The sequence below is a fragment of the Lineus longissimus genome, chromosome 17 (genome assembly GCF_910592395.1).
Source record: "Lineus longissimus chromosome 17, tnLinLong1.2, whole genome shotgun sequence".
NCBI classification, from domain to species: Eukaryota; Metazoa; Nemertea; class Pilidiophora; order Heteronemertea; family Lineidae; genus Lineus; species Lineus longissimus.
In genome coordinates, this window is record NC_088324.1 from 846,392 (window position 1) to 873,944 (window position 27,553).

General features: G+C 40.6%; 1 protein-coding gene and 2 long non-coding RNA genes across 8 annotated transcripts in view; 1 reads left to right on the forward strand and 2 right to left on the reverse strand.

Moving 5' to 3' along the window:
- LOC135501914 (CDK5 regulatory subunit-associated protein 3-like) overlaps positions 1-24,488 on the forward strand; it is a 281,400-nt gene extending 256,912 nt beyond the window's left edge. For all 4 annotated transcript variants that reach the window (XM_064794348.1, XM_064794349.1, XM_064794347.1 and 1 more), the window contains 2 exons: positions 20,657-20,842; positions 22,427-24,488. In XM_064794348.1, the coding sequence (XP_064650418.1) occupies positions 20,657-20,842; positions 22,427-22,669 (429 nt within the window). In that variant the 3' untranslated portion in view covers positions 22,670-24,488. The remainder of the gene's footprint in view (positions 1-20,656; positions 20,843-22,426) is intronic.
- Positions 765-16,764, reverse strand: LOC135501927 (uncharacterized). Its single transcript, XR_010449677.1, has 3 exons — positions 16,538-16,764; positions 3,280-3,387; positions 765-898 (listed from the first exon to the last, which is right to left on the reverse strand). It is a non-coding gene; the product is annotated as an uncharacterized LOC135501927 (long non-coding RNA).
- Positions 12,416-16,433, reverse strand: LOC135501924 (uncharacterized). 3 transcript variants are annotated; one of them, XR_010449673.1, is made up of 4 exons: positions 14,833-15,083; positions 14,406-14,481; positions 14,134-14,204; positions 12,416-13,913 (listed from the first exon to the last, which is right to left on the reverse strand). It is a non-coding gene; the product is annotated as an uncharacterized LOC135501924 (long non-coding RNA). The 3 variants fall into 3 exon arrangements; XR_010449674.1 differs by lacking the exon at positions 12,416-13,913 and adding an exon at positions 15,564-16,433 and having other exon boundaries at positions 13,948-14,204; positions 14,833-14,896; XR_010449672.1 differs by lacking the exon at positions 12,416-13,913 and having other exon boundaries at positions 13,947-14,204.
- Positions 24,489-27,553: the final 3,065 nt, after the last annotated feature.

Below are 27,553 nucleotides of genomic sequence, written 5' to 3' on the forward strand. Positions count from 1 at the left end.
TTAATAAATATCCTGTTGCCATTTTCTATTTATTTACTAGTAAAATTATATACATGCAGTGAACAGTGCCAACATCATATATCAGGTAAAATGCACGGAAAAAAGCTATTGACGTGTACTTTCTGTTGGAATACAGTAAGTCATGATTACATTAACCCATTGAACTCTAGTATTCCCTTACCATTTCACTGCAACGCTTCACTGACCATTTCATTGCAACGCTTCACTGGGAATCTAATGAATGATAGAATATATGTATTGTGGTGTCTGGTTCTTAGGGGTTTCTAAGCTATTTTGTGACAAAAAGGCCTGTAAGGGCTTTTGTTAAAATAGCTTAGAATTACCTAGATTCCTACCACCACAATACATATATTCTTTTACATTCTATATCCGCCCCCACTTTAATCAATAGATCCACCACCTCTTGGTGTCCTTTAATCGAGGCGATGATGATTGGAGTATTCCCGCCATTGTCTTTACCTTCTATATCCGCCCCCGCTTTAATCAATAGATCCACCAACTCTTTGTGTCCTTCAATAGAAACACACCCTAGAGGAGTTCTTCCAATATCGTTGGCATGGTCTATATTCGCCCCCGCTTTAATCAATAGATCCACCACCTCTTGGTGTCCAATAGTCGAGGCGATGATGATTGGAGTATTCCCGTCATTGTATTTCCATTCTATATTCGCCCCGGCTTTAATCAATTGAGCCACAAGATTTTTGTCTCCTATAATCGAGGCGATGAATATGGGATCCATGTAATTTTTGCACTTTATATGTACTCCAGTTCACAGAATGACAGGACGAATCTTATTAGCCAAAAATAACCGAATGCTGCTGCATCGAACGGAGCAAGTTGGGGCCGTGTGGCTGGCATCATGGACTGTTCTTGGGAGCTTGAAATCAAACAGTTCCATAATACAGTGCGTATCAAAAAAAGGTAATCCAAATTCATGGAGTTAATATGCCTATTTAGTTTAACAAGCTGATTAACACGTGGTTTACTAATGAAGAGGAGATCCTCAGCTTTCCAATGATACCATTCCTCCAAAAATGTCCAAGATTGGTGAATTGAAATAAACGATTACAAGCTGATCTCACACTATGTCACTTTTTCCTTTGGGGACACATGAAAAACAAGGTGTCTGCGACTCCTCCCCGTGATCTTAATGACTTGGATGGCCGAATTCAACACGAAGTGGATGATTTACGCGGGAATCGCGCAGTGATCAGAAAAGCAGTTCAGGGCATGCTCTATCGCTGTGAACTTTGTGTTGCAAGAGGCGGAGGGCATGTTGAAAGTGTGGGTGCATAAAATACAAGATAAGAAGATCTCTGAATAAAGCCAAATAATTCCCGAGAAAATCGTGTTCGTTTTGATCTTTTTAAGTTTGTAAACGTACAATTTGAACGTATTCATTCAACTTGCACAAACTTGGAAATTTTCGATTTGAACTCGTCATTTTCTATTACAATTTACTCGGTCATGCGAGACCGTAATAACGCAAGAATGGTATCAATGGAAATCTGAGGATATCCTCTTCAATAGTAGACCACATGTAGCTTCTGAAACTAAATAGCCTTGGAATATTAACCCCTTGACTTTAGATTACCTTTTGTTGATACGCACTGTATAATGCAGTGCATTCTCGGAGTTGAAAGATCTTTATATGCAGAGAATTGCGATGATATAATATGTTGCCACCTGCTAAAGACAGTACAATCAACAAGTCCAATTAATTTAATATAATCCTGCAAAAAACGGAGAGTTAAAAGAATCTCTCGTCCGCGAGAAAAAATAGTAACAGCTCCACAGACGAGCGATTTAGATTGGTGAAGCCGCGATTTAAAGCACATGCGACGGTTATCACTTGTTTGGGTCAGTGCTTTACCAGGCGATTACAAGTTTGCCTGCAATGAAACACGAGATCTTAATGTCGCACAGATCAAGATAAGAAATTAAGAGCGCTGCCTCGAAAATGAGGCCCAGTGTAAAATCATTTGTCTTAATGAACTATTTCACGCAGAAGCAGTGAGATAAGTCCAACCTTGGAAGAGTCAAGGCTAATCAAATTACAAAAGCCCCCTATATTCAAAACTGAGTGTTACCTTACCAATAGCCTGTTTTAAAAGTTTTCGTCTCTAATCAATGCTTGGTATTACATAATACATATCAATCAACACTGCGTTACAGTCGAATGTGTTAGAATCAGTTATATCATACTGTTTTAGTGTCAACCAATCGAATGAAGTCTCTTAGGAATGATGGCTTTTACAATGAAAAAATTAATAAACTCTATCGAAGCCACTTCATATCATGCAGTCACGTGACGGGCGTACCTGACGCCTCAATGCCAATGCTTTCGCGTTCATATACCAGGTACGTAGGAGCTGGGCCTGGGAGCGCAGGTCGGAAAGAAAAACGGTCCGGAACTCCGAAGTAAAATTCGCGCAACAAGAGTGCGTTTTTAGACTGAGGAGGCACACAGAAATGCTCAGGTTGTTGCAGTCGCTCACTACTTTGGCAATTATTACTTTTTTTCCAGTCTACTTCAGCAACCGCGGCCTCATCGTTCGTATCTCAAATGCTTATATGCATGCCTTGGTGGACGGTAATCAGAAGTGCCGATGCCATTTTATGACTGAGAGCGCGCGATATGAAACGAAACATTGCTAAATTGTTCAAGCTATCTTTATGCTTCTTGTGCTATACAGTGCCAACCATGATAATCACCCATGAATGAGATGTACGTACCACGGTCTAATTAAAGCTGGTACGCACCCGCTGAAAATCACGGGAATTAGTTGTTAATTAGGTCGATCACTTGCTCACGAACACAATGGCCTTCAAAGGCGTTGAAATAAACATTAGCTTGTTTACAGGTATGTCCTTGCAAACCAACCCAACCTCTTCTATCCCAATACCGACTCGTGACCAGAATCCCGGCGAATACATGGTCTAGGCCTGCTATGTATCGCTATGCACTATAGAACGGAACAAGCTCGCGGAGATTTGAAATTGGTTTGTTGGAAGGGGCGATATGCGTTTTAGAAAGCGAACTTCAACTTGCCAAGCTACGATATAGTTTGTCAATGCCTATATTGTCCCTTTTTTGTTTAAATTCAGTACATGTTTATTGACTTTAGGACAACCAATTGGATATGACTCAGTAGAAATGTATTCCTGCAAAGTTTCGGCCACGAATGTAATTGTTTGATTGGGAATAACATGTAAGGTTCTCTAAGGGGTCAGGAAAAGTAAAGAGAAGAATATTACCTTCAGATCCTATTTGAATCCTCGTGCTCGGGGTAATCAGTATCGTTCCAGTGACAGCAGCTATATGAGGAGGAAGTACAGTCTTGAGTTCTTGGATTCCACCTGGAACTTTAAATAAGAAACACATTATCCACACAAATATCATATTCCAAGGTTGGTCTTTAATTCGGCTGGATCGTCTGCAGAGATCTTATTGGCATACTCAGTATCAATATCAAAATGCATCATCAAAATGCTAATGAGGCTAAAACTCCGCCTCACACGAACTGTCTCCGAAATCTGGTAACTACTCTTAACAACTAAAGCTACGTACGTCCACCGGAACTTTTGTTCCGTAGCCAGTAACTTTATTGGCCAAACTAGTTCCATAAAGATATTGTAGCGTAAAACCGGGTCGAGCGTTAAGGCTTCACCAAACTATGAGACAGGGACAATGTCACACCCAAGTCTGGCAAACCAGAGCTGTCTCAGAGGGGCTTGGCTAATAGTTCAGGGTCTTGGGCAGGGGGCAAAATGACAATGGTACGTCCCGTTGACATAAGAATACTGAGTAAAGAGCTGACAATATGAATCAGGATGAAACAACTACTCTAAGCTATCACAAAAGGCAAAAATACTTCTCATATAAATCATAAGCTTTATTCCCACCTCATAACAGTGGCAATAAATGTGGTAAAATGGTTTACAGACATGGGATGATAGTCATATTTACAGAGATTGAATTTATACCAAATGATTGATGGCAGGATACAAGCTCATATCTATGTCCTCACAACCCATCAAACGAGTCAAAAAATCGAGAAGTTCCTGGAGGAAAGCAACCACCTCTTCTAGTAAGTTCTATAAAGGTGCCAATCACCGCCATGTCATCAGGATAAATGTGCCCACTTGGTGCTTCATACAGAGGCATTTTGGTTTTGAGTAACTTGGTCTTTGTACTGATTATAACCTTGTTGGGTACACCTCAACCAACCTTTCAAAATAATTATAAAATTGCTCTTACCTAAATTTGCTTTGCGTAGTAGATGTTCAGTTTCAAAGCTGTAGTGATAACCCTGACCCTTATCAAAAAGGATGGGAATGTCTCTCAGTCTAACTTTATACACTTGGAGTCAACAGGCAATTGCTCAGCTCAGCATACATAAAAGTTTGCTGTATCAAAACAGCGAAATGACAAAATGGCGAAATGACGAAACGAAATGATCAATGAGTTGTGCCTGTATCCACAAAGTAGAATACATCGAGTCAACCTCGACACACAGTGTGTATGACTCCTGGGGACGAGGTTAGAATACTGTGACTCATGGACTGGTAAAGATTCGCTGAATCTGCGCAGGGAACCGGGACCACTCATGCACTGCCATCACAATGGTGCGGTTAATATTTTATAGGAAGTGACTACTTGGCAAGCCCGACTTACCAAACAGCGACTTTTTCTTGTCCTGAATGGAGAGCCGAACTCATTAATATTAAAGTCTCCAGCTCGCCAAACAGGGTAGATTTTTTACCTGTTTGGCAAGCCCGGCTGGCCGAACAGGGTGGCTTTTAGTGCTGTTTGGCAAGCGGCTCTCCAAACAGGACAAAAAAAAGATGCCTGTTCGGCGAGCGGCTTGCCAAATAGACCCGGCCTATTTTATAATTTTGTTTTCCTTCGATTTCCGAGGCCAGGAGCAATCGCCTGAGCCTGTTAGTGTTAAACTCAGATGGCCTATGCCTATCAGCCTACTAGGCCCTCATGAATGAATTTTTAGGATTCCGCATTCCCATTGTGATTTTTTTTCCTTCAGGTAAAATTATGTTGCATTGTTAAATAGAGTTGTATTATTGTAATTTTTGCCTCACTTGCTATTAAGCCTATGTGGCCATAGTCATTTCAAAGATTATATCTTAATAAAGTTCAAGTTTAGTTTTGTATCTTTGGCTTATTTCTATCTATCCACCCAATTTATTACACCCATTAGAAAGGGGATGGAACCACAGCCAAGGCTATTGGTTGCTTAGTTTTATATTCTCGGTCAGCTATCGGTACTGGGCCAACACCAAGCTCCATTCATGCCCCAGGAGTCCTGTCAGGGCCGTGAGAGAGAGAAGTTCAGGCGAAGCATAGGGACCTACATGCAGGAATATGGGAAATATCCCCAGAGGATTGTAATACTTGGCTATATTTTAAAATGACCCATATTCATTTCGGTTCTCGAAGCCGAACCCTAGTGGCGGTTTGGGAACCAAAATGATGTCTGCCTATTAGGCAGCCAGTCGGAGCATGTGGAGCCGGTGGAGTAAACCGAAAATGTTGTACAGTTTGGTACCAGCAGTACCAACCAACCCCCTTCCCAACGCAGAGTGCCGTTTTCAAAATGTTCTACCGGTATATCTCTTGAGAATAAAAAAGGAAAATAAAAGATAAAAGCAAAGAATGAAAATTAAAAGAAGAAACCCCTTGGCTGGGCAGGAGTTGAACCTGGAACACTGCGCGTGACTGCGCATCGCTCTACCGTTTGCGCTATTGTGACACTTGAAATTGACACTTTCAGTGGGTGGCCACTTCCTTGACGTCATATTCCCTGTATGGATTCAGCAAATCTCTACAGCACATTCCAGGTACAACTAATCGCTCATTTCGTTTCGTCATACTGTTTTGATACAGCCATAAAAGTCAGTGCATGGGAATAGCACATGTATGTGAAAGAGCTCCTGTGGCTCATTTTGCCGAGGTTTGCATTTTACTGAGAGACTGTGGGGTGTCTGCTCATGCAAGAGGGATGAACTACCTCAAATGCTAAGTCGTGCTAGCATTCTGCTCGATCTCAGACTGAAAAGCCCTTCTATAAAGAATCTACGGGGACCACGCGCATGGGCTGCAGTTCCCCCGCGTCGTTGGAAACAAAACAAAGTTTCCCAACATGAACCACAGTGATATGATATCTATGACGTCTTAGAGAGAACGATAATAAAGTGTTGAAACTTGACGCAATGTTCCAGGAACCGCCGATAGGCGGCAGCACACGACGAAAGCTTTTGACGGAACACTTTTGTAATACTTTGATACAGATTTGCCTGGTCATTATTTGGGACCTCCAGTCATCTATGATACGGTCACCCTCTTTAGGTTCTACCGCATTGAATGCCTTGGAAATCTATACTATAATGCGCGTTGTGGCCGCTAAATAGGAGGCGATTTTTGTTTCAAAATTGGGCCTCGAAAATGCGTCGAATTCTTGCAACTTTTGGTTTCGTAGGTGTGGATCATAAGTAAGAGTGTCACTGAGGGTGTCATACGTCGAATATCTTGGTGGTTTTAGAATAAATAACAACTTTTCAGAGAGCACGTCGACTGGAGAGCTCCGCTCATTCTCAAAAGCATACACAAACTTCACGCATATTCTCCCTGCCACATCAGTATTAGCTTCCAGCACGTATGTAGTGCTACACAACCTGGTCCATGGTGCAGGGTATTAGCAGGGAGATTAATGATTAGCCTATTCTATTTTAGTTCTATTCGAGAAACAGTTATGCCAGGATGGACAAAATATGTACAGTGGCCAGCGCTTGCTCTTTGATTTATTCTTTACTGACTGATGTTGTCAGTTTGAATTGTGTTCTGCATCTCTCCATGCACCTGGCTTTGATCCGACAGTGGCATTGGGTACGGGAGTGGGTAGGTGATATGCCTAATATGTGAGGGCCTTATTTGGAACAGGACCTGCTGTCACTGGTCTCAATGCATTGTGTAAAATAGCGTACTCCAATCAATCTATTGGGGGTTGCATGTAGATAGCAGCAATAAGTCCCTAAATGCAGTTCATTGCGTGTTTAACCTTTAATAAAACTTCAGTAACGTTTGAAATTTAATGTAGTTCAATCATCGTGCCCATTTAACTAATGTATATTACATTTCAACTATGCCCGCTCCATGGGTATATGCTAGTATGTAGAATAGGTGGTGAATGGGCTGCCAACAGCTTGGTAATATTGCCCATAATTTTACCAATGGTCCTTTAATAATCCCATTGGTCCTTTTAGTCATAGATCATGGGCCGAAATGGCAGCGGACCGAACTTGTCTTGGTGGTGGGAAGGAACACAAGCCAGTTCACCTGATTGAGCTTGGCATTATTTTGAGTTATCTTTTATAAGGTATTGGTATATTCCCTCCACTGTTTCTACTTGCCGAGATAAACAGTGTGCCTGATATTAGGTCTGACCTTCTCAAAAACTTATTGCTGGAATTATTTTTAAAGTTCTCAAGTGTTATGTCTCGTGATAGATCAGACCATTTGTTGAGTGGATTCTTTCTATTTCGAACTCAGTTGAAGTGGCGATATCCTGCTAGTCAACATTCTATTTAACCCGTTTTCTACTCCGACTGCCCTGTGACATTGGGATATTTTTTTAATTAAAAAAAAGCATCTGTCTCAAAATTAGCCTACTTCCTCCACCAATTATACCCTTTACAATGATATTTGATGAATAAAGTAGTTAGAAGAATACAGTAGAACCTCCCCTTGCGGACGCCTCTACCATGCGGATGCCTCTGTATCACAGACAAGTCTGTTCAGTCCCGATCTACTTAGAATTGCAGAGACGGCGATGGTGACTTTTTGGTCCAATTACCTTGCAATTACAGACAGTGAACAAAAGCAATGGCTTCCCGTGTGCACTTAGGGAGTTGATTAGGCCCGGATCTGTCAAACAACTCTGATTAGGCCTAACAAGTGAGAAGTTTCCATAATTGATGAATTAGACATTGTGTTCAGTTAATAAGGGTGGAGTGAATTCAATGTTTGTTGCTTCTCTAGTTACATCCTGAGGAAATCAGGGGTTAATGTTTGCTTCTCTGACCGTGCCCACAAACCCCAGAGACATTCGCCCGCATTTGGTGAAGTAGCCAGCGCAGAAGTAAGTGCACCCAATCAGAGCGTCGCTTACATTTGAGTCTGGGAATGTCACACACTTAGTAACTCACATGTTCCCTGTTTGTTTGATCTGATGATTAGAGAGCACTGTCTCCTTCATGGTGCACACTGTAACCTCGATCTGATATTTCTTATTGTGATTTCCATTCATACAAATCATTAGAAGTACAGTACTAGGATCGAGGTTGACAGATATATTCGTCAGGATGCCCTAATTAGAATGACCTAAGTACTAACACTACAATGTAATAGCAATGTTGGTAATTATAAATTGCCTCCAGTAGAATAGTCATAAGGTATAAGGTATCATAATGAAATACTCTCGAATGTGCCTCTCAATGATGTTGAAATAATCAATAATTAAGACTGATTTCTTTTCATCAAAGTGCATATAAAGGACCCAAGACCCCCCATGAAACATACATATGAATCAACTATTGGACAATAATGGCATAACCTCCCTACTTAGGACACCTCTCTATCAGTGTTAATAGTTAATCAACTATTGGATAATAAAGCGGATCCGAAGGCGAAAGGCATAAGCATTGAACAAATTATTATTACCCACTCACTGTTCATCCCGATTGAGTTGAATGTTGGATGGCATCCAACGACAATGCGCATCATATCTACAGGGGGCTTGGCTTACATATCTAGAAACAGTCTTAGATCGGAGAGTTTAGAGTATTGACCAAAAGCACAAAAAGTGCTGTATCACGCTAACTTGGGACTCGATTATCACCAAGTTTTTATCACAGGTAGATGTAATAACATTATATCATCGTCAAAAATTATTCTTCCCCATCAACCTGATCAATGAAATGAATGTAACGTGAAACTCAAACTTCAGCCTGATCAAATATGAAAATGTTATTGTGTCAGTGATAATACTCTCAACTCGGCTATATAAGACCAGATCATGTATTTCTTGCCGCCCATTACATGTTAATCATACATGTAGGATTACCCAAAATCTCGATTCCAACCAATGAGGTCTGACGAGAATTTGTATAGGCCTACCACCCCTAACCTGGATGAATATCCTTGTGAATAAACATCATAAATGTGGTATTGGACGGTATTATCAACCTGGTCTTATAGAGCTGAGTTGAGAGTATGTACATGTGTACTGAGACATGCCTGAGTTTGTGTGATCTGATGTTTTCAAACTCATCTTGGCTGGCTTGTTCTAAAATAGGCATCTATCTGGCCAGAGACTATCAACATGACAAAGCCTAGATCCACCCAAGCGGCCTTTGATCGCCAATTGAGACGTGTCTCACTTTCTCTTCACTCTTGTTGGACCCATTTTACGTGGGCCATATTCTGATCATTATTAGTTTCTTCTTCTTCTTAATGACATATCATCTTCAAAAAATCATTTTTCCCCATCAATAAAGTGAATGTAAAGTGAAACTCGAATTTCGGCCTTATCAAATATTGAAAATGTCATTGTGTCACTGATAATAAGTGCATCTGTACTGAGATACTCAATGATATGCCCAAGTTTCAAACACTTCTTGGCCTAGCTTGTTCTTAAAGCGAATCTTGAACAAACGAACGGCGTAGGCCTTTAAAGCGATTCTTGAACGAGTAATATAATGCCCTTGATGTACCTCAGTTTAGTCTGCACTTACGTCAATCGTAAAATTCTTCATCAAAGTGTCACGAAAAAATCTATCTTTTCAAATCATGAAGTTATTAATCTTAAAATAGAGTGGAATCATGCTCTGGTCATTTCTCTGACTTAAAGAAAGTTCTACAAAAGTTGTGTCTGCTTTCTTGATAATCGCAAAATATCAAACATCTGAGATTTTCAATTTTCGATGATTTTTGTGAGATTTTCTTATCCCCTCAAAATCATAAATGACATTAGGATAATTTAAGGTTCAGAAGACGTCGGGTTGGCTGTGGAAGTGGGAAATGTTCAATGTTAAGATTTGCAAAATTCACAAAATGCTTTCGAAACATTCAAAGTGAAGACTTGAAGGGAGGGTATGTTTGTTCTCCCCACAGAATTAGTGTTTCAGAAGCCTGCAGCGGGTTTTCTGATGATTTTTTGGAAGAAGAATGTTGTGGCATCAGAAACAGCTTTGAGAGCTGCCAGAATATCAGCGGCTGCCTGGATGCCACCCAACTAATTCTGGATGCCGTCATTGGACGTCCTGCATGCTTGTTGATAATCTATAGACCTGCCCATACAAAGAACTATACACCTAATTAAATAAAACATGAAAACTTTATGTCCTCTGACCTTTTTAAAGTAATTTCAAACTGTGAGCTTTATCTTGCCTGACATTTATCACTCTCAAGTATTATGTTTGGTGATACTTTGTACTTAACCATTGGAAATCCCAGTGCAATGCATTGCATCCTACTTTGTTTTCAGTGAAGACATTAGTCCCAAGGCTTATGAAGTATTTCACCCTGTCCATGTAACCCGTTAATGAGCAGTTTGCCAAGGGATTACTGCCACCCTCTGTTTTACAGTTGACATCAGCTCCTTGACTGACTAGGTACTCAACAACTTTCTGTTCACTTGACATTGCCGCACAATGCAGCACCATCCGCCCCTCGTCATTCTTGGCGGTGATATCTGCCCCCTGGTGGACAAGAGACTGAACTAGATCCAAGTTGCCATCTTTGGCCGCTTTGTGTAAAGGATACTTTTCAGGTTTCTCACCAGGTGGCATTTCACCACTACTCTGAGACAAGACCACTAATGAATATTCATAGGTTGGAGGGTCGAGGCCTATCAATTAGACGAGTGCATGTTTTTAACTCTCAAGTACATATTTGGAGAGGTATTGAAAAAATATTTTGCTAATTTGGTAATAGGGGGCGGGGCGTGTTTTGAGATTTTCTGCCAGTTGGCTGAAAAGGGTGGAAATATCAATGTCTGCCTAATTTGTCGATTATCAAAAAATTTCCGTGGTCAACTACCAGTTTACTTTTCACCATTTACTTGCCCGACTGTCTGAAATATCATATCAAAATTTCAGATTCACAACCCCACGCAGTATTTGATGCGTCGCGGTCAAACATTGACAATTCAACTGCTAAAAGGCTTAAAAAATCAATGGTGGTCTTGTCTCCTCTTTTGTGAAGTTATCGCCGCGGCCATTTTGATAAAATGGAGGTTGAATATATTTATCGTTGATATGATACAGAATTGTTTAATCCTGAAAGTGAAACTATTTGACTTGTCTGAAGAAGAAGTAGTTGTTTCGTGATTGTTTACCTTTGTCTGTGCACTGAATCTTACTTTGTATAATTGTCTGCGTTCCAAGCAAATGGTTATAGCTTACAGATTTTGATGTTCTTTTATGCAATCCTTTCTGTTATAGTGGGTTAGGGTATTGTATTGGCTTGCATTAGGATGATAACTAAGAGGTCAATTTGTTAGTTCAACTCTAAACTAGAACTTTTTGAGAAATGAAAATAATCACTGATTGATATGTTCCTTGGTGCAATGGAGAGAGGCTTTGGAGATCTTTCAAATTGTGTAGTTTTTTTTCAGTTGACTTTGAAAAAATTGACTGCTTATGACGTTGTCTGATATAAGACTACTTCAAGATTCCTTCTGCAAGTTTCTATTCCAACTGGTTGTAAGAATGCACACATTGATCATGTCAATCTTGTAGCAATGTATCATGATCAATACTGGAAAGACAAATTTGCAAATGATTTTTTCTTCTGATTAAAGAAATTTGTAGGAAAAATACTGGTCAGTTAAAATGAAATGAACCTGTGAATGTCAATGCCTTTTTAGGTCAAAATAAGTAGAAACAAGCCTATCGGCGTCTGATTCACAATGTGGTTTGTGAGGAGTGTCATAGTCGTCAACAGTGTAGCTTACGTATTTCGAAGACCAGTGGAATTGGCGGCGTCAAATTATTAGTGAAATTTATAATTTACAAATTACAAATTACAAATCGTTTATTGAAACCGTGTAAAAAGTTACATTTTACATAAGATGAAAGTACAATGACCATAACCATGATGAACTAAATAACTGGTGTGACATTGTTGTGGATTTGGTGGTGTGCAGCTGGAGGAGTGGACAATGTCACAACCAGGGTTCCTACATTAGTAGACACCTCTCTATTAAAGACAACCTTTCCAATAAGGACACTAGTTTTGGTTCCAAATTGGTTGTTTCCATTCAATTTTGACTTCTCTAATCAGTCTTTGGGTGTTCCGAATGCTTGACACATTTCGAACATGGTTTGGTTGGAAACAACCCTACAGTCTTACACTTATGGCTGAATGAATGACAGTGCATTTTCGTGAAAGCTCGGTGACGAAATGCTGCGACACTATTCGTCACCAACATGTTTGATGGGTGGTGCCATCTGCACAAAGGACGATGAATTAAATAACTGATGTGACATTGTCGCTGCATTTGCAGGTGTCCACATCGAGGAGTAGATGATGTCACTACATGTACCAGGGTTTGTACTTTCATATACAGTGGACCTACTTTTTGTGGACACCTTTCTATTGAGGACAACCTCTTTAATAAGGACAGTAGTTTTTGGTTCCAAATTGGTTGTTTCCATTCAACTCGACTTCTCAGTTTAGGACACCTCTCTGTTAAAACAGCACTTTTCAGTCCCTGGGGCATTTCTGGAAATTTCATGCTATAGAGCAATTGGTTCAGCTAAGTGACAAGAACAGTACTATAAGACGGTTTTAAAAAGTTGAAAATTATTTATTTAAATGACATATGAATGGTTCAGCAGTAATTGGCAGTGTGCATTATGTAATGAAATATGATTTACATAATATAACATTTTTGTGACAAATAGTACAGATGATGGATAAATCGATACAGTGGATAGCTGTTAGAATATGCAATACATGCAATAGCATTTGTTTTTATTGAGATTTTGCGAGAACCAAGTGGTATTTTGACAAGATAATAGAAAGCCAATAACACTACAAGAACATGACTTCAATACATTGACATTGTAGTACTTGGTATACTAAAAATATTCAAAGATGGGTATCTTGAGTTAAAGTACAAGATGTATGAATGAAGGAGGCACTCTGGTAAGAAATGGTGTCGCTAATGAAAGATTAGAACAGTCCGTCTCAACCTGCCAAGCTCAGAGCGACATGCGCCTGGTTTTGCTGTGACGGGTCACATATACAAAGTTTACATAAAACAAGATTTGTATGTTTATTTAGGAGGAGTACAAAAGTTGTATATAAAATGCCGACTTCATTATGATTTATACTAGGACACAAAATTTGACATGACAGCATTTTATAAAATATGAATAATCTATAATGAGAATAGTTTTGTAGCACCAATGATTTGAAAATACTGAATTTATTTATTGCATGAATAGAACACAAAAAACAGGATGATTACATGATTGTCACATGCGTGAAATATATTGTCATGGATGGGCATTGGGAACAAAAAGAATTGCTGTTATCAGCTGCATTGGTAGCGATTGCTTTAGCTGATTTTCAGAAACTGACAGGAATGAGAATGTTGATATAGTGTTGAAAAAATATTTTTATAACATACATTGCATTCAAATAACACTAAGAAGTAGACTAGTACTAATTTCACACACTTGAAAATATTTGGACATTGACTGTCACTGGTAGTAGTAGTAGAGTAATTACATGCCATCAGCAGCACTAATTCAGACAGTTTTCGCTGTGCTTCAGTAACTGACTGGAATGACTAAGTTTGATTGTGCTGAAATGATACATAATAACGTACATTGCATAAACAAAATGATTACAAGATTTGTACTGTCTTGAAATATATGGACAGGGACAGTCACTGGAAGTTTGACATGCCATCAGTTGCACTGCTCCCGACAGTTTTCACTGTGCTTCAGTAACTGACTGGAATGACTAAGTTTGATTGTTCTGTATTTGCCTCCATTTGGATTTTGTGAACAAAAGTTACTAACCTTGTGTAATTGAAGTGTCGAATTCGCCTTGGTCGAAATGATAATACAGTAAATAAATCTATTGAATGTTGCTGAAAAGAAAACACTTACTACGTTAGAAGCCATGTACATGATAACACCACCACCACCATTATCAATATCATCACAAGTCAACTGGGGAATATGTGTGATATTTGTTCAAAACTTGCATATATGGTATTTGCAGGTCTATTGTATTGTAACATATTTTTCAAAATTAACTTTTTTACTAGAAATTATGAATCAATACTAACCGTAAGAAGCGTATGAAATTACAGAAGGCCTTCGTCGAAAAATGTAATGTACTTGTACTCATTCGTGTCATTAAACCTGAAAGCAGCACAGCATAACAGTGAAATTACCGTGACATCAATGGATGTCAAACTAACGTAGTGACGTAAATTTGAATTCGAAGTGCACAAATTCACAATTAAGGTTTCGAACACATTGAGAACTGAAAAACTTCATACAAATGCTTTCACACCAATGATATGATTGTGGCGCTCCTGATGAGGTATCGCCCTCTGCTAAGCAGCTTTGGTCGTAACTAGGGTAAATGTTTTTTTCAAGTGATATGAGCGATGCAATACCTTAGTTTCCACCAGCGCCACGTAGCAGTCAATGAAGTTGTGCTGGTACTCCATTAACGTCATGCTTCATATTTGAAGAAATTAATATTACCTTCATCAAGTACGTAATAATATTACACCAGGCCTTTGTCGAAAATGTAGATCTCGAAGTCTAACTGTAATGAAAGAAAACATCAATGTGACAATATGGTCTACTATGTATGAGGGGGAGAACGGGTATTTTCGGGACACTGGGATGGGCCGAAAATAACTGTCGGGATTCGGGATAGACACCCTTATTTTAGCGGGATTCGAGACAAGCCGTGTTTTGCGTCACGATTCGGCTAAAATTGCGTATTGGGAAACGGGTAAGCCTTTTTTCCTAACGGGACGTCGAGACAGTTACCCCCCCCCCTTCCCCGTTCCCACCCTCATGACATGTAGCATTGTTTGTAGGCCTATTGTTACTCACAATCTATTTTTTTGTAATTGATACTGGTAGTATCAATGTGAAATATGCCACACATTGGGAGCATGCAAGGCCTAGTACAATACACCATCATCACAATCAAATATTTCAATAATACACTGTCAACGAGAATGAATGTTCAACCATCAATCACGTGCATTGTAGTAGTGTACATCCCCCATCCCATGACGGCTTGCGCCCCGCTGACACGACGAGCACATGGCTGAGCCAATCCATCGCCTATACACTACTTTACAAAAATCGACACCTACTGAAACTTTCACTAATTATTCTCGGAAATGTACTTTATCGTTACATCAATAAATGCACATTCGAATTTCAAAACTACCACTTATTTTTGCCGTGAAACTGACCTGAGTTATCGAAACACCGTCACTGCGAAAAGAGGAAGAAGCAGGTCCGCATTTATCGAAATATTGCTAAATATAATTGTCAAAATGTCGACCAAATTACCAATTAAATCACAATAAACTTATCAAATGTTCACTCATGCCTTTGGGTGAAAAAATACTGATTTTTCAATCATTCTCAATTTTACAAATCACCAATCACAAAAAGAAATAATGATGCAATTACCCAAAATAGATGAGATTTGACCACTGGTATATTTCCGCCTTCTTGGATATCGGCATCGTCACCACCACTTCAAATTCTAAAGTCTTATTCAGGCCTAATATGTGTCACCTGCTGTGGTAAAATGGCTTGTTTTATCAATAAATAACAAAATATGATCTTTGTAAATAAAATCGGAGATCTTCTGGTGTGTTTTTATGTGAATTTATTACGAACTATCAATGCAGCGCAGGGCAGCCATCGTGTTCTCATGCGTAGTGGGGATGCGATAGCCATCCGCGGCACTGCTTTTCAAGATGGTGGCAATTGCCCAGTGCTAGAGGCGTTGTAAGGAAAATTGAGAGCAGGCCCCTAATGAATGAACTCTCAACGATATCGATATATTTTCGTAATTCCAGCACAACTGTTCACCAATGAACGTCCACCGACAATCCCACTTAACGAATATTAATATCAATTCATATCATGTATCTTAAAACGCTTTTATTTCATTTTAAAAAGAGTTATCGAGTGAACGATGACCTCCTACCGTACCCTCGAAATAAACAGCCAAAATGACCACAAAAACACCTTTTTAGAAAAAAACAGCGATTTTTACGAAATAAATGTCATCAGAGACGAAACTAGACACTAATTTAGCTAGGTATGCACAGTAATAGTACCTGAAGTGATCGATTTCAAGGAGAAAATACACTGAAAACAACTTTTCAGGAACAGAAATAAGATCACATTGTGAATAATATAATTGCTTTACCTGTTTTTGGCGAAGATTTGAAGACTGTCAAACCTCAGGTTGATAGTGATTAAAAAAATCACAACCAAAAGTCCATCACTCAGAGCTCAGAGGGGAGCAATCCTAAGTATGCATGACTTTGCCAAATGATTGGTTCCAATCACCATGACATGATAGCTTAAACAACTTGGTGCCCTGTTATTTATAGACCTGGTTTGTTATCAGGTAATCATTCACGATTCATTCATTGATCTTTACCACTCCAACATGTCCAAACCGAGTTTCCTAGACTGATATTGAAATGTCACTCGGTCCAGGAATTCTCCATTTTGGCACCTGTTACTATTTAGATAATGACGTGCGAATGCCTGTGCCCAGATCTCTCAAGTAGACTTCACTTTTGCTGATATACTCATCAGAAAATGAAACCATGCATCATTAAAGTTACAAGTTTGGTCGAAAACCTTAGTTGTAAGGTATTTCTGACTGCTGAGTACTATTGCAATCATGCGTCATAATTGTCTTCATATACGATGTAATCGACCATTTAAAAAGGTCCACAAAACACTTTTTTATGTCGGGAAAAATACCGCCAAAAATCACTAGTGTTGTAGTACGAACTAAGACTTGTTTAGGTGGGTAGTGTATAATTCTGAGGAAATGATAGTGTGTGATCAATCCCATCACCTTGGGAGGGTAGCTGTGTTCTGAGCTTACAGTGGGACAGTGGGACAGTGTCAAAAGTCATCACAAATGAGAATTATCCAGGGGTGATTTTCAACATAGTGTTATTAGCTCACCTCTGCTAAGAGGTGAGCTTATCCCATACCGTGGCGTCCGTCGTCCGTCGTCGTCGTCGTCGTCGTCGTCGTCGTCGTCCGTCGTCCGTTAGCAGGGCACGTTTCGTAACTGTTAGAGCTATTGAGTTGAAACTTGGTACACATGTACCCTTATGTAATGACACCTTGGAGACCAAGTTTCGGTCCGATTCGTTTCATGGTTTGGCCACCAGGGGGCCAAACGTTAAAAGTGAAAATATGCAATATCTCCCTTAATAGTAGTCGGGAAATTTTGAAAAAAATATGGTAGGTACTTCTAGCAAAGGTGCATCATATATCCTCCGGGTTTTTGATTTGACCTCCTTTTCAAGGTCACAGAGGTCAAATGGTGTAAATTGGCCGTTAGGATGTAACGATGGCACGTTTCTAAACTGCAATGACTATTGATACCAAATTTGGTGCACACTTACCCCTTAGTCAGGTGATATCAGGGACCGAAGTTTGGTCCAATATGATTCACCACTTGACCACCAGGGGGCAAAATCCAAAAACCTTAAAAATGTGATTATTCCTAAACTTCTTGCCCGATTGCCACCAATTTGATATCATGGGTACATCTAACCACCATACAGTATATGTCACACAGGTTTTTAATTTGACCTTCTTGTCAAGGTCACAGAGGTCAAATGGCATAAATTCGCCATCAGGCCGTAACTATGGCACGTTCCTTAACTGCAATGACTATTGATCACAAATTAAGTACACATGTACCCCTTGGTCAGGTGATCTCAGGACCGAAGTTTGGTGCGATCTGATTTGCCGTTTGGCCTCCAGGGAGGGGGCCAAATCCTAAATTCTTCAAAATGCCATTATTCCTAGTAATGACTTGCCCGATTGGCACCAATTTTATATCATAGGTACATCTAATTCTAACAACCATTCAATGTGTCACCAGGGTCTTCTTTGATTTGACCTACTTTTCAAGGTCACAGAGGTCGAATGTACTGTAAATTGGCCATTTTGGGGAAATTGTAATTGCTTGGACCTACATCAAACCTAACACTACATGACACAATACCATGCTCTTTATCCATCTTTCCTCCACATGAGGTGAGCACAATGGCCCTGGCCATTTCATTTCAGTCCACCATCTTGCTGTCCATGGTTATATTCAATAATAAGTTGGGAAACAATCATTTCTAAAGCGAAGGGATGTTATATTTTCCAACTGCACCTATTTTTGGCTCACCGTAAGGGGAGTCTATATGATAGCGCTGTGTCCGTCGTCGTCGTCGTCGTCGTCGTCGTCGTCGTCGTCGTCGTCGTATCCTAACAGTGGCACGTTTCTTAACTGCTAGGGCTATGAACTTGAAACTTTGTACACAGAATGCCCTAGGTCAGCTGACCTCTGACACTGATTTTCGGTCCGATCTGATTCTCTGTTTGGCCACCAGGGGGCCAAATGTCGATATCTAAAAAGTGTGATATCTCGCTTATTAGTGACTTGTTTTCGATAAAACTTTTGTTGTAGGTACTCATAGCAAATATACATTTTATATTATACGGGTTTTTAATTTGACCTTGTTTTCAAGGTCGCAGAGGTCATATGGCGTAAATTGGCCATTAGAGTGTAAACTATGGCACGTTTCTTAACCACTAAAGCTATGAACTTGAAACTTGGTACATATAACCCCCTATATCACATAGCCTCTGGTGCTGAATTTTGGTTCGATCTGATTCCTAACTTTGCCACCAGGGGGCCAAAAGTGGAAATCTAAAAAGTGTGATATCTCGCTTATAAGTGACTTGTTTTCGATAAAACTTTTGTTGTAGGTACTCATAGCAAATATACATTTTATATTATACGGGTTTTCAATTTGACCTACTTTTCAAGGTCACAGAGGTCATATGGTGTAAATTGGCCATTAGAGTGTAAACTATGGCACGTTTCTTAACCACTAAAGCTATGAACTTGAAACTTGGTACATATAACCCCCTATATCACATAGCCTCTGGCGTTGAATTTTGGTTCGATCTGATTCCTAACTTTGCCACCAGGGGGCCAAAAGTGGAAATCTAAAAAGTGTGATATCTCGCTTATAAGTGACTTGTTTTCGATAAAATTCTTATGGTAGGTACTGTTTTGAAGAATACATCACATATTATACGGGTTTTCAATTTGACCTACTTTTCAAGGTCACAGAAGTCATATGGCGTAAATTGGCTGTTAGAGTGTAAACTATGGCACGTTTCTTAACCAGTAAAGCTATGAACTTGAAACTTGGTGCATATAACTCCCTACATCAGATAACGTCTGATGTCGAATTTTGGCCTGATCTGATTCTTTATTCGGCCACCAGGGGGCCATAACGGAAAAAGGAAGAAGTGCAATATCTTGCCTATTTGAGTGAATTGTTTTCGATAAAATTTTATGGCAGGGACTCCTAGCAAGGATACATCACATTTCCTATGATTTTTGGATTTGACCTCCTTTTCTAGGTCACAGAGGTCAAATGGCGTAAATTGACCGTTCGAGTGTAACTATGGCACGTTTCTTAACTGCTAAAGCTATGAACTTGAAAGTTGGTACATGTAACCCCCTACATCAGATAATCTCTGACACCGAATTTTGGCCTGATCTGATTCTTGATTTGGCCACCAGGGGGTCAAAACTGAAAAAGTAGGACGTGCAATATCTCGCTTATTAATGACTTTTTTTCGATGAATTTTTTATTGCAGGGACTCTTAGCAATCACACGATATTGATCTTGTTGATGTCATAGACAATTATTGGTTGGATCATAAACTTATATATACTGCCCTGTCTTATTACTTGACATCAATACACATCTAAAAAAAGTCTTCATGCCTGATTGTGTTCACCATATTCTCCTCTAAACTAAGCATAATCCTGCCTAATAAAAGATGTATACGGTGAGCACAATGGCCCCTGGCCGTTTCATTTCAGTCCACTATCTTGCTGTCCATGGTTATACTCAATAATAAGTTGGGAAACAATCATTTCTAAAGCGAAGGGATGTTATATTTTCCAACTGCACCTATTTTTTCAGTCCACCATCTTACCATCCATGGTTATATTCAATAATAAGTTGGGAAACAATCATTTCTGAAGAGAAGGGATGTTATATTTTCCAACTGCACCTATTTTTTCAGTCCACCATCTTACCATCCATTGTTATACTCAATAATAAGTTGGGAAACAATCATTTCTGAATAGAAGGGATGTTACATTTCCAGGGGCTGATTGAGCCCTCCATGGTTATATTCAATAATAAGTTGGGAAACAATCATTTCTGAAGAGAAGGGATGTTATATTTTCCAACTGCACCTATTTTTTCAGTCCACCATCTTACCGTCCATGGTTATATTTGAAGCGGAGACATCCACGATGTTGGGTCAGTTGAAGAGAGAAGATTACATGATCGAGATTACCGTCCAAGACGAGGCCAGCGTGACACTGGCCTCAAACTTTTACTTCCTGACCGTTCCTAAAGCTGCCTGTGGGATGAGAAAGGCTAACATCAAGGTAGGTTGGTTTATTGCGAACGTCCACCCAATGGTCAATACGATTAAAGGACATTGAGTTGGCACCATGATTGGGTGAAATTGCGACTATTGCAGATTTGGTGTTTGTCCTTCAAAATCCACGGCATACGACATTCAGAAAACTAAAGAGGTGGATATCACAATAACTAAGCACATCATGGCTACAATGCTGTTGCTCTCTACCGTAAATTCATCTTGATGTATTCGAGGTACACGATGGCCCCACTGTCTGTGAGTCACTGGAATCTCTCTCCTCTCTCAAGCATTCCCAAGGCGGTCGGGGCTTGAGTAACATGGGACCTGCTAATCACCACAGAAACCACAACACCTCTGCTTCTGAGAATTCTGGTTCATGCGTATGATGCTGTGAACTTTGATAAGAAATGTGAAAAATAATTCCCATTTCCTTCGGGAACAGTGCCAAAACTGGTTTTGATGAGATCTAAATTGTTCATGTTTTCACCCATAACGGGGTTGCTTAACTTATAATAAGCCAACTGTGATAGTCAGCCCCGCTGATCAGTCACTGAGGTCCTCAGGCAGGATCAGTTTCATGAAGTCGGAGGGATCTGAGTGGTTCATAGGAAATGCATGGTGAGTAATCCCCCATTCATGACAATTGGACAACAATGACAGGGGGGGGGTTGATGTAAGAATATGGATTAGGTCTTTTATTGATAAGCTGCTCAAAACACCTCATAATGGCCTTCATAATAGCTACTATAGGCAATTTAGATTATGTCACTAGTCTTGGCTGACTGAATACAGGCCTTAGTTGCCTGTTTGGTCTGAAGGAAATGTGAAATTATTTTCTCACTATCTTTAGGAAGGGTGTCGCAGTACTTATTGTGTTTGTTTATCTGTCCACATGGTGGCATATTTGAAATTTATGTCCAGTACGCATTAACACTATATGAATTTTCAAATTCAATTACAAATTTCAAATAGTCAACTAACAATGTAGGCCTTTAATAGTTCTATTAACATGTGCGTCTTAATATGCCATTCTTTTCGGTGAAAAATGTGGCAGCAGAGGACAAGTGATGATCACAGGCTCTGCAGCGACCTGCTGGCTTCATCTTCAAACTGTGAATTCTCCCTTCAGTTAAAGGGAACTGGAACCGCCGAGCGATTTATTCAACTTTTCGACTTTCACCGCCCGAGAAAGTCAAACTTCGAACTTCCCATTCGAGTTCAGATTTGTAGCTCCGCCCCCAGTGCCCGAGCATGCGCAGTTCAATTTGTTATTATTGAGAATCATGTGAGAATCACGTGAGTCATGCGATCTTTCATTCATGAGTTTTCGTAGTAAATTCCATAGTAGTGACGTCACTCAATGATTGACAGCGAGGCGCCATGTTTCATTCATGCCTCGTTCTGATCACCCGATACGCGGGAAATGAAAACAAGGTCATACGAACTGGCTCGGCGGTTTCAGTTCCCTTTAGGAATAACACAGGCCAATCAACCTGCAGTTTGGGCAAAAATAAATAACTTGACCAGCCTACCATTCGTCTAACAAGGATCAATATGTGACTACTAACAGTCATATTCTGCCTTTCAGGTTAAAAGCGTCACAGCTCGGGACAAGAACTTCGTGATCACACTCTCCAGTGACCAGCCGGCGTTGTTCGTCTTTGTGGAGGCATGGGGGATCAAGGGACGATTCTCTCAAAATGGTTTCCATATGATGTCTGGACCAAGCAAGGCTCTAACGCTGGTCTTCTATCCATGGGAGGTGACGACCGTCAGGGCGTTACAGGATTCACTCAGGATCACATCTCTTATGGACGTTTATCAGTTTTGATTAATCTCGAAATGATAGGGCAAGTTAGGGTGATATGAAAGATTCCATATAAGGGTATTCTATAGAAAAGACCACTCCAAACAAAGGCTTTCTTCAGATGAGATTCATAATAAAGGAACCCAAATTAGAATATTTTTAGTTATAGTGTATATAGATGAAGTATTAAGCTATACATTGTACTTGTAGTTTGTGATAAATTTAAACACATTTAAAGTGTTATAGTGTTAAAATATGTCAATGAAATCACTTGCATCATTTTCAGCTGATATGTACTTACATGCAATGCACACCCGTCCAAATCCCCAGGAATTGGATTCCAAAAATGGTTGGTACTCAAACTTCTCAAACTTAGATTCCGCTGAGATACATGTGACTTTGAACGCATACACATAAGCCAGTATTGAATGTTCAGTGCAGACCGCAGTATGATAGATCATGCAATGGTTTGGGGCCTGTTCTCCTATGACCATAGTGTAGTTCACTGATGAATTCATCTGGGTAAATGTCATTCAGTGAAGATTTTGGTTCCAATTTGGCCATTTTGATGCTGTTCATCACAAGCCATCATTTTCTCCGCCGGGAGTATCTTGTATCCCTCATATGTGTCATCAGATTCTACATTTGGACTGGTGTGCAATGCTATTGAGTTGGTATGGCCTGCCAATGAGGAAATGAATCTTTTAGAACCTTTTCTTTTGATCCATTTTGCAATTGCAAGAATATCATTTTGAATAACAATGTAGTAATTCACATGGCCGTTGTGCACTGATACCGTAATCTTTGCAATGAAACTTGACTATTGAAAGGGGGTTATCAGCAGAAGCTGGGGGCAGGGGGAGGTCAACAGGTGTTCTACGTGTGACTAATATGCACGATTAGAGAACTGCGTCTTGTGTCATCTTTTTCTCATTGTTCCGTATATGGTATAAAGAACAGTGAAATAGTAGTAGTGGCACCTATCAGCAGCTTCATGTAACTTAATCTGGCCCAACTGGCTCCTGCCTTTAGTCTGTGAAATTAGTAGATGTATCCAACTGATAGAATGAATAATACTCAAATGATAGTTGTAAGGGAACATCTCAAAAATACTCTTTGCCATAGTGGTTGAAATCTATACATCGCTTTGGATACCTACAGAAAATTTGACCAATCGTTTTAATTGACAGAGAATATACTTTCCATGAGATGTAAATAGTGTGTTCGATTTGCACCGCACTTGGGTAAGCATCAGATCTTGCGGCCTGAAGGGCAGGCCCAGTGCGGCCTGAAGGGCAGGCCCAGTGCGGCCTGAAGGGCAGGCCCAGTGCGGCCTGAAGGGCAGGCCCAGTGCGGCCTGAAGGGCAGGCCCAGTGCGGCCTGAAGGGCAGGCCCAGTGCGGCCTGAAGGGCAGGCCCAGTGCGGCCTGAAGGGCAGGCCCAGTGCGGCCTGAAGGGCAGGCCCAGTGCGGCCTGAAGGGCAGGCCCAGTGCGGCCTGAAGGGCAGGCCCAGTGCGGCCTGAAGGGAAGGCCCAGTGTGGCCTGAACGTGAATTCCCTCGTGCCAGGCCCGAGTAAAAGTAGTATTAACAATATGATTTGACACCGAACCGAAGATGTGGAAACTACAAAAATTAATACTAAATTGGCCACATTTTCAAACTTCAAAATCATTGGGAAAATGTTGATTGAATGATGGTGGAAGTTCGAAAAAAAATGCCATTTGACTGGGAAAAGACGGACCCCCATGAAATTCTCTCAAGACATAAGCAATTTTGAGATGATCCCTGCGTTCTGAGAACATTGTGATAGATTTTGAAAAAATAAAATTCCACGATTTTCCTATTTCTACTAGTTGTTTCTTATTGAGGTGTTCCATTTACTTCAGGGATGATCGCCTCTTTGTGCCTTCACACGCCTGTGACTCCACAGAGTATCATGAAGTGTCCAGTTAGTGAGTCGTGCAGCTTCAGTAATGGCGGCATTTAGCATGCAACCAATCTTCCTTACAACGCCTCTGCCTCTGACTGTCTGAAATGTTTTAATTTCGGCACTGGCACTGCAACAAGAATCGTTTATTTGTGGGGGCCATCGCAGATCGTTGTCAAGAAAGAATTGGACATAAAACCCAGCAAATAGCCAGTTTTAGCTGCATACAAGGGAGCTTTTCGGGGCTGTAGCAGTACCATAAGTCGCTGCAACAAAAATCGCGTTTGTGAGATGGTCCCCAAACACGACCATGTGCTGGTCTAAAAATAGCTCAACCAGAATTGTGGTCGTTTCGCTCCCTTGCCTTTTCGCCCCAGTCGTTTCGCTCCTGGGACCTCTGTAGTCATGTGGTTGAGAATGATCTTGGGCAAGTAACGTTTGTCTTGGTCATCAAATGTTTAATTGATCATCTGGAGTTTGACTTTAAGCCACTACCGGTATAAGCACCGATGATAGCTCCTTCCTTTGAGTCTCGACGATGAATTGTTCCCCCAATACACCTCCGCCCAGAGCTGGCACTGATCTGCCTTCAAGATAGGGTGTTCCCCTGAAACAACATTGCCCAAAGCTGGCACTGAAGCGTCTTCAGGGTGGATTGTTCCGCCAGTTCACCATCGCCCAGAGCAAGCACTGATCTGTCTCCAAGAACGGTTTTTCCCCTGATAAACCATCATCCCGAGCTAGCACTGATCTGTCCTCTAATGTGTTGCCCCATGGATAAGTTAAGAGTATAGTCGCGATACGCTATATTGTGATGTTGGTCATGAATATATCCACTATTTATAGTGTACTTGAATTCATTGGCGGTGGTCACAATCTCGAAATAACATATGTTGCACTGCAGCACTCGTCAGAATGCCGAAGCTGATGAAATGTCCCAATCTTGCCCCAGGTCAACAAGAAACTGACCAGCAGTAAGTACCACAGAGCCCAAAAAAGTATGAGGAAAACGAATAAATGCTGTACCCTAAGTGTCCCAGCTGATAGCCCAGTTGATTGCGACAGTGCTCTGTATATACAGAATACTTCTCATACCTACACTCTGAGTTATAGACCGACCATCAATATCGAGGTAAGATTGATTATAAAGCTGATCAATGTTGTCCGCAAGTGGAATACCAGTATTATCTCATCCAGGAAGACAAGAAACCTGATTTGTCTTAAGTGAGGACAGAATTCAGAGTGCAGCTGTCTCATTAGCCCATTAAAATAGGCTGTGGTCCGCTACGCTGTTCATAGTGAGAAGGGGCCAGGCCGGTACTGTCGCATTAGCAATAGTCATTTCTGAAGAACATGGTCCTCCTCAGCAGCAGTACAACAGAGGGCCACGGACGGTAAATCCGTATGACACTTGCCGAATCTTTACGAGTCCGTCACTCTCAAGTGCTGCCATCTGAACTAAATAATTCTAACTAGGCTTTACCTTAAATCAAAAAATCACGCCCGTTTTTAGGGCGGGGACGATTAACAGCATGAACCCCAAAATGCCTCTGTTGACCGTTAGATCTCACAGCTTATCTGAACTTAACTTACATAACACGACCCGGCTTTAAATAATATGTTGTGCCGATTCTCTCAGCATTACTCCTTTGGTATTGACCCCATGACGTATGTGAACATATAGAGTAAAGTATAAGTAAGTTCATTCACTCCAGACGACCACGTTTGTCGTATACAGGAAATCAAATATACATATATATAAATTACAAAGTGGTTCATTGAGAGTGTTGGCCTAAATAATATTCACGCATTCGGAAAAATTATATTCACTCGCTAAATCAGGGCTTACTAACATGTCCCGTCAATCGTCTGAGCTTCCACTTGTTGTATTAATACACCAGTAACAAAGGGTACTGACAGAACAGCCCGTTGTTCTGGTAACGATTCTCGCATAGGCTGCGAGAGATCCCGGTGTGGCGGGGATAGTAGTCCTAGGGCTGATAGTCCGTGTAACAATAGCCCGCATTGCTAAATGTTTTGGTTAGGGTTAGCGGTACAATAGATCATGCTGCTTAATTGGTCAAATACAATGCTACCGGACTATGACCTCAGGGGGACTATATCCGCTGTCACACTGGGTTCGTCTCCTGGGGAAGGCGTTTTGTTGACGAGTTGGCCAAACGTCTGTGCTGCCACCTGTTGTATCAATTTTACACTGCATGGCCGATCTGGGGACTAAGGTTGCTTGTTCCCCATTCTCCCTGAATGCAATCAATCTGCTAATGAAGGATATGATGCTCTTTTTCACGTTTTTATTTCTACTGTTATCGACACGAGTTGCCATAAATATCTCGATTATTCATCAGCGATTTACAAAAACTGTTTAAATTCATCGAGCCATAATATTTGATATTGGAAGGCACATGTAGGCCTATTGTATGTCTCCCTGTAGAGACCATGTCACAACCAATCTGATATCAGGTTGTACCTGTCTACACGCTAGCACGATGAGATGATAGCTCAGTCTAAGGCAGTAAGCTCTGGTGTGCACTGTCGTCTAGAGCACCATGCAGTGAGCTGTTCGGTCAGTCTAAGACAGTACAGTAGGCCGAGGATGACTGCTTTAGAAGAGAAAAGGCTGTGATTTTCTTCCAGAAAATTGTGAGATGCTAGCTTGTAGATCAAGTCAGTACTGGAATGACGTCCAGCTTCGTGTCAGAGATGAGAGAAGTTGGCTCCAAGGAAAATGGTCAGGGTGACTGTTTTACGATGAAGCAAAAACAACTTGTAGGGTTGTGACTGTCTTCGGAGAGTACGAAACTGCGAGATGAGAAATCGCGAAGACGTTATAGTCCATTCGTAAATGTCATGTCCGCATCGTCGAATAGGCCAACTGTTTGGACTGTATAGTCGGTCAATTTGGCACATACCAGTACGGTACTTCCGATTCGTAGGATCCCTCTTCGATGCACATTTAATTA